Here is an 11,591-nt window from a genome sequence, read left to right as displayed (position 1 = left end):
TATTTTACATTTTAATAATATTTCAATATATATAATTTTTCTGTATTTTTGATCAAATAAACCCACACTCTTAGAAATGAAGCATGGGTGTAGTTTAATTTAAATACTAGTTTTATGGTAAAATTACTAAAAGTATTATGTTTATACAGTAAAAATAAGCAAGTTTCATAGCATTAAATTAATAGTATAATATTTCAAGTCTACAAAATGTCACAGATTTAAACCAACGTAACCAGATTATTTTAAACCTACTAGCGGTTGAAGATTGTCCCAAAGCGCTTTCCGTACTTGCAATCTCGCACATGATGCACGACTCCGAGACGATAATAGCATTTCCATCTGTCCTTGGGCAACTTTTGAATCCGTTATCATCCATAAATGACTTGGTAAGTAGAACGTTTTTTTTAGTAATATATTTTACAATTGTACATTTGTGACAACAGATTAGCCGTAATCACGGCGCTTAGCCGTAAACTTTGTTGATACTTTAAAACGATTTCTTGTTAGCTTAATTTACACAGAATTAGCCTGTATCCTTGTCATAGTTAGTGTTCGAAGTGGTCCTTAAATTTCCGAAATATTGAGAATTCTGTGTAGTTATTTTAGTTTAGTTGTAATTTAGCCTTAAACATTGTACTTTATTTTTTTTAATTGACATTTAACATTAGCCTAACAGAACACATGGCATAGCCATGTTCTTTTTTAGTTCCAGTAGGCTACAGTATTAAACTAATATTGTTTTGATGTTTTTTTAAGCTCTTTTTTAAATTAGTTCTGCTGTCTGTCTGTTATGCCTGGTTCAGATTACAAGATTTTTTTGTCTGTTACGATATAGTCACGGTGTCAGAGTACACGATTTTGTGAGCCAAAATAACAAACAAAACAGGGGCTTCCTAAAGTTTAAACCCAGTTAAATTCCCTAACAAAAAAAAAAAGGAATAAAAATGAAATACAGTTATCTTACCTCTCTCCCTGACTAACGGAATATAAGCAGGAGAAAAGTTCAGAAGTGGATAATCAAAAAAAAATTGGCACCTGCCTCCCTTCACGGTTTAACTTTTTAAACCAGGGGTGGGGAACGTTGATCCTGGAGGGCCACTGTCCTAGAGTTTAGCTCCAACCCTGAAAAAAAACACTCACCTGCCTGTTACTTTAGCAATCCTGAAGACCTTGATTAGCTTCAGGTGTGTTTAATTAGGGTTGGAGCTAAACTCTGCAGGACAATGGCCCTCCAGGATCAACGTTCCCCACCCCTGCTTTAAACTCACACATTGTCACTGTACTCAGACAACAGATTTCACAGATAAGTTACAACTGCAGTTAACACCAATGTGTCTGGGATAGCTGAAGAGCTGAACACAGTTTCTTTGCTGCTTTATACACGCTCCTACTAATTAGCATCAGCTGTGGATGGTTTGGAGTGCTGCATGGCGGAGAGAGAGAGAAGGAGGGGGAAAAAACATCACCAGCACAACATGCACACTAGGCTAAATATTAAGTCATGGCACGTAACACACACTCACTGTCGCTCGCTCACACACTCACTGTCACTCGCGCACACACACACACACACACACACTCACTGTCGCTCGCTCACTCACGCACACGCTCACTGTCACTCGCGCACACACACTTGATCACTCGCGCGCGCGCACACACACACACACACACACACACACTGTCGCTAACTCGCGCGCACACACACTCACTGTCGCTCGCTCACTCACACACACGCTCACTGTCACTCGCGCACACACACTTGCTCACTCCCGCGCACACACAAGCACTGGCGCGCACACTCACTATCGCTCACTCACTAACTCGCGCACACACACTCACTGTCGCTCGCTCACTCACGCACACACGCTCACTGTCACTCGCACACACGCTCACACACTCACTTTCGCTCGCTCACTCACGCACACACGCACTGGCACACACACTCGGTGTCGCTCGCTCACTCACACACACACGCTCACTGTCACTCACGCACACACACTTGCTCACTCCCGCGCACACACACGCACTGGCGTGCACACACACACTCACTATCGCTCACTCACTAACTCGCGCACACACACTCACTGTCGCACATACACTTGCTCACTCACGCGCGCACACACACTCACTGTCGCTCACTCACTCACTCGCGCGCACACACACTCTGTCGCTCGCTCACGCACACACACGCACACTCACTGTCGCTCGCTCACTCACACAAGCTCACTCACTCGCGTGCACACGCACACAAAACCAACACATGTCGCTCGCTCACTCGCGCGCACACACACGCTCACTCACTCGCGCACACTCACACGCACTGGCACACACACTATTATGGTCTTTAACCACTGTCGCTCACTCACTCATTCGCGCGCACACACACTTACTGTCACTCACGCACATACACACGCTCACACTTTCGCTCACACTCACTGTCACTCACTCGCACGCGCACACACACGCTTGCATGCATACACACGCTCGCTCACTCACTCACTTACACACACGCTCACTCACACACACACACCCTCGCTCACTCACTCGCGCACACACACACACGCTCACTCGCATACTCTCGCTCACTCACTCACTCTTGACAGAACCCGTCATGGATGACCAATTTTTTTTTATTTTTGGCATGATGTCATGAAGTATGTAGGTTGTCGCCCACTATGACACACTATACAAGATGAAACGATCGAATCTTGCGTCCCAACGCCCATTGTTGTTTACCACTACATCCTACCTCAAACGGATCGTGCTAAAATAGTGTAATCTGAACCAGGCATTAAGGCGGGCATACACTGCGCCCATCATGAGATGAGCCAGTGGCTCAAATATAATTGATATAGATTTGGAAGGGACTCTGTATCATTAACACTTTCATGTCTTTTTTTTTAGGCTCTGAATGTGGAGGTGCAAACAGTGTTCTGAAAGTAAATCTACAAGGTACCAATTACTAAAACACTATAAATTAATCCATGGCAATTATGGTCTAGGACACTCCAGATATCCATGCACATACTATGAATGCCCATGCTCATTCAAAACATGGAATGCACTTAAAACTCATTTGAGTCGATCTCATGTTGATGTTTTACATTTAAGGACTACAGAACAAGTAATATTGACATGCCCTTTGTGTCCAGGAAGTGAAATAGCATCTAGTACAGAGTACTTTTCTCATGTAAACAACCATCTGAGGAGTTATGAAACAGTAACTTGTATGTTTGAAAATTGTTGTTTTCAAACCAATATATATGCTACTTTCAAATCCCATAAGAATAGGAAGCATGCACATTGCACTATAAAAGACTTTAAAGTTGGACTATTGAAAGGATGTGATACAAATGATGAGCTTCAACTATCTGAAAATCATTCAACTGCTGAAATTGCTTCTGATTTAGATTGTGACAATTTGATTGAAGCTGAGGCCGAAAATGAGAACTTGCAAGACACAATAATTAAAAAATTGGCATCAGTCCTTCTGAAATTAGAGACTTTGTCACATGTACCAAGCTCTACAATTGATGAGTTACTGGAAGAGTTGCATTTCATTTTTACATCTGCTGCAGTGCCTGTATCACACAGTACAGCTTTTGACATTTTCAATAAGCATAACCTTCAGGTTAATCAGTTAATAATTAATGAACTCATCTTAGCCATTTCTACCAATAATCCTTTGGTAATAGCTATAGCTAAGGGTGGTCCATTAGCCTCAGCCTTCAAACGTAAACAGTTCTATAAGGAAAACTTTAAGGTTGTGGAACCTGTTGAGTATGTACTAGAGGCAAGGTCCAACAAAACCTTTCAGTACGTTCCCTTACTGAGTTCTCTACAGCAGCTACTTGGACGTAAAGATATAGTTGATAAGCTTCTTGATAATCATGCAGTTTCTTCTGCAAATGTAAACCAGTATGCGTCTTTTCAGGACGGTGAGTACCACAAAAACAACCCTTTCTTTTCAGGTGAGGATTTAAGGATTTCCTTATGTTTGTACATCGATGACTTTGAGATTTGTAATCCGTTGGGAACTTCACGCAAAAAACACAAACTGTGTGCAGTCTACTGGATTTTAGGTAACTTGCCTCCTGGTAGCAGCTCAGTCCTGTCCTCAATCTACTTAGCATTGTTGTGCAAAAGTGATCATGTTAAAGCTTATGGCTACAAACAAATACTTGAGCCTCTATTGCATGATATAGTGACTTTGGAGCAGCAGGGGCTGTTTATTCCACAACTTGGGTCATTTATCAAGGGCACAGTACAATGCGTTGTTGCAGATAATCTGGGGGCTCATGGGCTAGCTGGATTTGTCGAGAGTTTTTCGGGAAAATATTTCTGTCGGTTTTGTACAGCTCAGCATTGTGAAATTCAGGTGAAAGAAGTGAAATCAGGGGTATTTGAGCGTAGAACCAAGGAAGTCCATCAGCTTCACGTAAAGACGGCTCAAGAAAAAGGGGAAAGCTGCTTTGGTGTAAAAACTCCTTGTGTTTTAACCGACAGTCTGTCTCACTTTAATGTGACAAGTGGTTACCCCCCAGATATTGTCCACGATCTGTTTGAGGGCATAGTTCCAGTAGAACTAGCACGGTGCATTAATGTGCTTTTATCTAAGAAGTTCTTCACTCTTGAACACCTTAATAATCGTATCCTTTCTTTTCCATACAAAGAGGGGGATAAAACAAACCGCCCTCATTTGCTACCTAAAACTTTAAAAAAAAAAAGCACATTGGGTGGCAATGCCCACGAAAACTGGTGTCTTCTTCGATTACTTCCTTTTATCATTGGTAAACTTGTTCCCAGTGATGAACCTGCTTGGCAGGTGATTTTGGATTTAAAGGATATTGCTGAATTGGTTGTTGCCCCTGTTCATTGTCTAGAATCGATTGCATATTTGGAGTGCAAAATCTCAGAGCATCGAGAACGTTATCAGGAACTCTTTCCTGAACAGAAGTTGTTGCCTAAACATCATTTTCTGGAACACTATCCAGAAATGATTAAATGTTTTGGTCCCCTCGTGTCATTATGGACTATGCGGTTCGAGGCCAAACACAGCTTTTTTAAGCAAGTTGCTAGGCATTTAAATAACTTCAGGAACATAACTCTGTCATTAGCTACCAAGCATCAGTTAATGGTTTCCTATAATATGCTTTGTCCTGACAATGAAAAGCCTTCCTTGGATGTTGCGAAAGTTTCAAAAGTCCCCATTGAGGTCCTTAATGAGGATGTATTGAACACAATTACCCAAACATACCCTGACATCACTGATGTAAACCTTGCCCAAAGTGTCACTGTTAATGGCATAATCTACAAAAAAGGTATGATAGTTGTGCATGGATCATGTGGGGGTCTTCCAGAATTCTCTGAAATAATTCAGCTGTGCATTATAAAAGAGGATTTGATTTTCATTGTTAAAAAACTTATCTCATGGTACAGAGAGCACTATCGAGCTTATGAGTTGCATCCAACAAGAGAGCTTGCAGCTGTTGGTTTGAAGGAGCTTGCTGACCAGTATCCTTTGGCTGACTACAAAGTTGGATCCATACGAATGGTGACTTTAAAAAGATTTGTACATGTGACAGGTAAAAATTTTATGTGGAGGCTTTACTTTTCTAATTTATTGGTTAATCAGATAATGTTGTGTAGCAAAAGTGTGCTCAAATTCATAATACAAAAACTAATTACATTTTATTATTATATAGGGCTATCATAAAAATATATGTATGTTAATCGGAGGGGGGAAAGGAGGTATATAGGCCTTTTGAGACACAAAGTGAATTATTCTTAAAGAAACTTTCCTTTTGTTTTGCAGAATGAATACAAGATGTCTGCAACTCTGAGAATCATATTTGGAGTAGACAACGCATCAAAATTAATTCTCCCCAATGGAATACCCAATTCCATAGAGGACCTTAAAGGAGAGATTGGAAGACACTTCGGCCTGTCTGGAAATTTCAGGCTGCAGTATAGAGACATTGATTTCGACAATGAGTTTATGAACTTAACGGACACTTCAGAAATCAAAGACAAGAGCACAGTTAAAGTTATTAACTTGCCAGATGAGACAATCACACTCACACTCACTACTGTTCCGCAAGGGGAAGATGATTTTTTGCTGTCCTCAGCATCAGACACAGACATACTTTCCTCCGCTGAATCTACATCTTCAGGCACTTCCCTTAGGTCACTGCCATGGCCCACAAACTTTGAAATACCTCAGTTCAGTTATGAGGTACAGATTCAGTTAGAAAAGGCAAAACAAGCCTTCTGCAGCAGTGGAACTCTTCTTACAACAAGTAACAAACTTAGGTCCGATATACTAGATGGTTTGGCATCAGAAATCATCAAATACAAAGTTTATCCTTCTAGTACAGAGCTTGATGATGTGGCTCAGGCTCTCATAACAAAGTATCCCTTTTTAAGGGAGAAAGGATCTGTCACTGGCTTTTATGGATGGAAAATTAGTTTGAAGTACAAAATGGCAAACTACCGCACCAGACTAAGGAGCATTGGCTGCCCCGAGTTGAGCATCAACGCTGTAAAAGAAAAGCGAGGTGCCATGAGTCATGGACCTAACCAGGTAAAGAAGCCACGGAAAGCAGAAGTCAACTATTGTCCTGATTACCCTGCAGGTGAAACTAAAGAGAGCCTTGAGGAAGAAAGGAAAGCACTTATATTGGAGGTGAAAAAGAAGAACAACCAACAGCTAATCAAAAGTAAAATGGAAAGAACCTTTGCCTATAGAAGACAGGAAGTCGTTAAAGATATGCCCTTCATAGCAGAGTTCAAAAACAGATGGCCAGCCCTGTTTTCTGAGAGCCAGGTAAAGTATTACTCATCATCTGTATTTAATTTAAATAAGTGGAATTAATGTCTAAATAATGTATTGGGGTAGAAAACAAATGAGTAATATTTAATTCACAAAGGTTTGGAGGCAATGTGGTAAGAATCCATGCATGTGGTTGTTCTAATCTATATTACAATGCACATTACACATACATCCATATAAAATGGTTACAGATACATTGAACCACCAACTAAAAACATTTAGCCAAAAGCAAACTTATGTTCCCTCTACACCAGGGGTGTCAAACTCAAGTTACAGAGAGGGCCAAAATTAAGAACTGGTACTGTAGTGCTGTCTCAATATTATTATTAAGGGCACGCCAGCTCCACTATCGAGGCTAACTGGATATAATTGTACCACGGCCAGATGTAGCCCACAGAGTTTGTGTTTGACATATTTTGTTTTAACTTAAAAGACTCGTAGTGAATTTGTGTTTTAATACGTTTCAGGTAAATGCAGAATTCACCCTCATCACCACAGTCCCCCTGTTCTCAACCTTTATGTCCCAACTGGATCATTACTCCAGCCAGCTATTGAGGGTATTCAAAAAGAAGGGGGGAACAGCAAGACGTGATATCGACATAATCCTTGCAGAAATGGACAAGGTACGTGTTTTAGGTGTATTTTGGGCTCTGGCCCCTGGGGGTTTAACATTTACTCTAAACATAATTATGCTTTTTTGTATTATGGTCTTTAACCTTTCTATGGAAAGATAAATTATTTGCAAATACCATGATCCAACTGACAATATTTGCAAATACCATCATACAACATTCTATGATTTGTACAAATAGATGTATTTCTGTAAATATTTTTAATTTATAAAAAGGATGCTTTATATTCTGTGCAAATTATCATGAAATGTCAGTTGTACATCTGCAATTCTGCTTGTGAAATGTTGAATCTGCTTTTCTGAATTGCCTGATGCAATTGTTCATTCGTCCATTCAATAATGTATACTTTAGTTCAAACTGAACAATACTGCCTCCTTCAATGTGTCAATTGTATAAGCTTGAGAAACACTTGAGCTATTTGTGTAAATTGTGGCTCGCTAAACAGTGAAATTATTTTCTCAAAATGATGTCCTTAAAAGGAATGAGTGTGGATATCAGGCAGTTGACTAATGCAGATTCAACACCACAAGCTGAACTACAGATTTACAACTGACATTTCATGAAAATTGCACAAATCAGTTAATTAAAAGCTTGGTAGAATAAGGTCATAATAGATTTGTCAATGTGATAATGGCAGTTTCCTCAATTAAATTGTTCAAAATCAGTTGTTGGTTTCCCACAGAATCCCAGTGTTGAAGTACGACGGACATGCATCCTAAAGGCGTTGTGCGTCTACTTAAATGAAAAGCCTGACAGCCTTATTAAGGAGTACTGGGTAAGTTGCATTCTTTCTGGAGTACCCCCAACACTGCATGTTTTCTTTGTCTCCCTAATCAAACACACCTGATTCAACTCATCAGCTCATTATGACAGGTTTGGGAACCAATGGTGTAGGCTAAGAACATGCATGTTATGCTATATAAACATAATGGACAACAATTTCTACATTAGTATATAAAATTTTGTAAAGTTAAGCCAAAAAAAAAAAACAAAAAAAAAAAACCTCTCTCGTCTCAGTGCGTGCGCTCAATCACTCGCGGCGACACTTTGATAGCCCTGTTCATTCATTAGGATCCAAACAGAGATGAAGTTAGAAGCGACCAAACACCTCCACGTTTTCCCTATTTAAATACAGTTACACGAGTAGTTACACGACCAAGTATAGAGACACAAAATCATCACTCCGATGATATTACTGCGCCGAGTCGAAGTGCTCCCAAGTCCTATTCCGCCATACATTATAGTTATCCATTTTACCCGCTTAGAAAAGCGCCACGTTTTATTTTGTGTCTCCATACTTGGTCGTGTAACTGTATTTAAATAGGGAAAACGTGGAGGTGTTTGGTCGCTTCTAACTTCATCTCTGTTTGGATCTTAATGAATGAATTGGGCTATCAAAGTGTCGCTGCGCGCCAGAGCGATTGAGTGCACGCACTGAGACGAGAGAGGTATATATCAACTCGTCTTAATTAAGGGAATAACATAGTTTAATATGAAAAAAACGGTGGAGTGTTCTTTTAACATCTTTTTGGTTTGTTACTAGTGTCATAGATGCATAATTAATAATGGGTGTCTTTGTTTGTCATAGGCTATTGAGGATATTGGTATTGAGGCAATGACGGAAATGGAGAGACTGGCTTTGGGTCTCTACATTGTTCGACATGATGGAGCAGATGCTACAGATCCACCTGAGGATGTTGGCGTCGTCATTGAAGGCTGTACAGTGCTGCGAGATCTGAGAGAGGTTACAAATGGATGTGCAGTCCTGTTTGGCTTGATCTACTGTTTAAACTTGAGCTATCCCAAGGAGCTGCGATACACTTTCGAATTTTTTCAGAAAGTGTTCATGGAATTGGATGGGAACAAGCTCTCCACTAAAGTGCAGGTCCTCAAAAACAAACTGCATGAGTAAAATCACCTGCACCAGACAAGACTGGACCTGGCGTTGGACTTTTAAAAGTACACTGTGATCAATGAATGTTTGAAATAAGCAGACAAGACTGTAGTTGGTCATCGACTTGCTTGGGGAGGCTCAGTTCTTTGGATTTTGGACTGCTGCTAGACAAAACATCTAGCAATCTAAACACAGAATGTAGACTGGACCTGGCGTTGGACTTTTAAAAGTACACTGTGATCAATGAATGTTTGAAATAAGCAGACAAGACTGTAGTTGGTCATCGACTTGCTTGGGGAGGCTCAGTTCTTTGGATTTTGGACTGCTGCTAGACAAAACATCTAGCAATCTAAACACAGAATGTTGGTTGTGGTAATTGGCATTTAAACTTCACTTATTTTCTGATTTCTAATTAGATCAAAACATTAAATACAACGTACACTGGTTTGTTATTATAATGAAGCCATCTCAAACAATTTAAGGTGAATATTGTTTTTGGTTACATAAACGGCATTTATTAGATTGCTGATTTTCTTTTTCTCCTGTTGATGCAAACGGTAAACCTTTTATTTTTCATAAAAACGTTCTCTAAGTCAGCATGTATGTAAAGTCTGAACTTAGTATGTTCTAACGGTGAAGTGAGAATTTTCTGCAGCATAAATCCTCTTGCTTGTAAACTTCAGTTAATTTAACCTCCTTCCATATAGAAAACAATAAGGATTTGCCTCTTTTGTTTTTATTTCGGCAGGCAACACCTGTTAGACATTCTTGATGTCAAAGTTCAGATTTATTTTTGGGACTATAAAGCTATAATGGGATTGAACATTATCGGATGGTGAAAGATTCACAGACAAGTTTTATATTTTAGAATTTTTATTTATATTGCTCTATTAGAATTTTTTTTTTTTTTTTTTTTTTTTTGGAATTCATCCATTTGATGGGAATTTAAACGTGAATTGCTTAAAGGAGAACTCCGGTCAATTTTAACATTGAGCTCATTTTTTTGTACATTTGGAGTGCTGTCAGTACAGACAAAAACGACAAAAATCGGTGTTACCTACACCGTGTTATCCTCTTTTTAAAATTCGCACCCTGTTGACTTCAATGGGGCAAGTTCTAAACCTGCTATTAGCCTCTTAACATCCTTGATTTGTCATTACAAGAGCACAGCCATGTGAGTGGTGTTAAGAGTGACCACGGTGAATCTGACTCCAGTAAATGTGAAAGATATGAATAAAAACGATGTTAATTCAGCCAGCTCACATACCTGTTTTCGTTCGAAGTCCACAGCAGTCGATTGTCGAGTTCACGCGCGCGATCATTAGTTATATTAGTTACCAATGATCACCCGCGCGAACTGCAATCGACTGCTGTGGACTTCGAACGAAAACAGGAAGTAAATACAGGTATTTGAGCTGGCTGAATTAACATCATTTTTATTCATATCTTTCAGATCTACTGCAGTCAGATTGACCGTGGTCACTCTTAATAACACCACTCACATGGCTGTGCTCTTGTAATGACAAATCAAGGATGTTAAGAGGCTAAAAGCAGGTTTAGAACTTGCCCCATTGAAGTCAACAGGGTGCGAATTTTAAAAAGAGGATAACACGGTGTAGGTAACACCGATTTTTGTCATTTTTGTCTGTACTGACAGCACTCCAAATGTACAAAAAAATGAGCTCAATGTTAAAATTGACCGGAGTTCTCCTTTTAAGTTTACTGAGGCCTCAAGGTAAAAAATGTATTTGTTTAAAAATATATTTTGTTCTTGGCAGGAGTTTGGCTCTCCAAATTTCCACTAAAATGGAATGGTTAAATATATTAGGCTACTGCATATACATGATTATTTAGGCTCATTGTGTTTCTGACTGTTTAAAAAAAAAAGGATAAATTACTGTATATCTCATTGTTCCAATGCCAATGATGTATTTTGTGATCAAATTTGATGAGACCGAAAATCTGGCACATAGTGGACATGCAGTGCAACAATCATTTATCCATTTAGTCTGTTAGTCCGAGTTGTCAAATTGTTTTTTTCTTCCTTGAGAAAAGTTTATAGTTAAAGAAGTTTATTAAGCTAAAAAAAAAAAAACTATAAGGATTTGCCTCTATTTTTTTTTATTTCGGCAGGCAATACATGTTAGACATTCTTGCCGTTGTCAAAGTTCAGATTCACTTTTGGGACTAGCTATAATGGGATTGAACATTGTCAGATGGTGAAAGAGATTCA

The 11,591-nt window shown here is 39.4% G+C and overlaps 1 protein-coding gene across 1 annotated transcript; it reads left to right on the top strand.

Moving 5' to 3' along the window:
• The first annotated feature begins 328 nt into the window (after positions 1-328).
• LOC130072160 (uncharacterized) lies at positions 329-9,405 on the top strand. Its single transcript, XM_056237126.1, has 5 exons — positions 329-386; positions 6,663-6,826; positions 7,300-7,455; positions 8,147-8,239; positions 9,053-9,405. Exons 2-5 carry the CDS (start codon positions 6,725-6,727, stop codon positions 9,374-9,376), a joined length of 675 nt encoding a protein of 224 aa, XP_056093101.1. The 5' UTR covers positions 329-386; positions 6,663-6,724; the 3' UTR covers positions 9,377-9,405.
• The last annotated feature ends 2,186 nt before the right edge of the window (positions 9,406-11,591 follow it).

The sequence above is a fragment of the Rhinichthys klamathensis genome, unplaced genomic scaffold, assembly GCF_029890125.1.
Source record: "Rhinichthys klamathensis goyatoka isolate OS25496 unplaced genomic scaffold, OSU_Roscu_1.1 h1tg000478l_1, whole genome shotgun sequence".
In the NCBI taxonomy this organism is placed as follows: Eukaryota; Metazoa; Chordata; class Actinopteri; order Cypriniformes; family Leuciscidae; genus Rhinichthys; species Rhinichthys klamathensis.
Note: the sequence above shows the minus strand (reverse complement) of the source record. Positions and strands in the feature narration are given on the sequence as shown.

Bases quoted from the DNA above. Each gene is read 5' to 3' on its own strand.
- LOC130072160 (XM_056237126.1), top strand. From the start codon at position 6,725: ATGGAAAGAACCTTTGCCTATAGAAGACAGGAAGTCGTTAAAGATATG. The intron at 6,827-7,299 runs GTAAAGTATTAC...AATACGTTTCAG, and splicing joins CCCTGTTTTCTGAGAGCCAG to GTAAATGCAGAATTCACCCT. The intron at 7,456-8,146 runs GTACGTGTTTTA...GGTTTCCCACAG, and splicing joins TCCTTGCAGAAATGGACAAG to AATCCCAGTGTTGAAGTACG.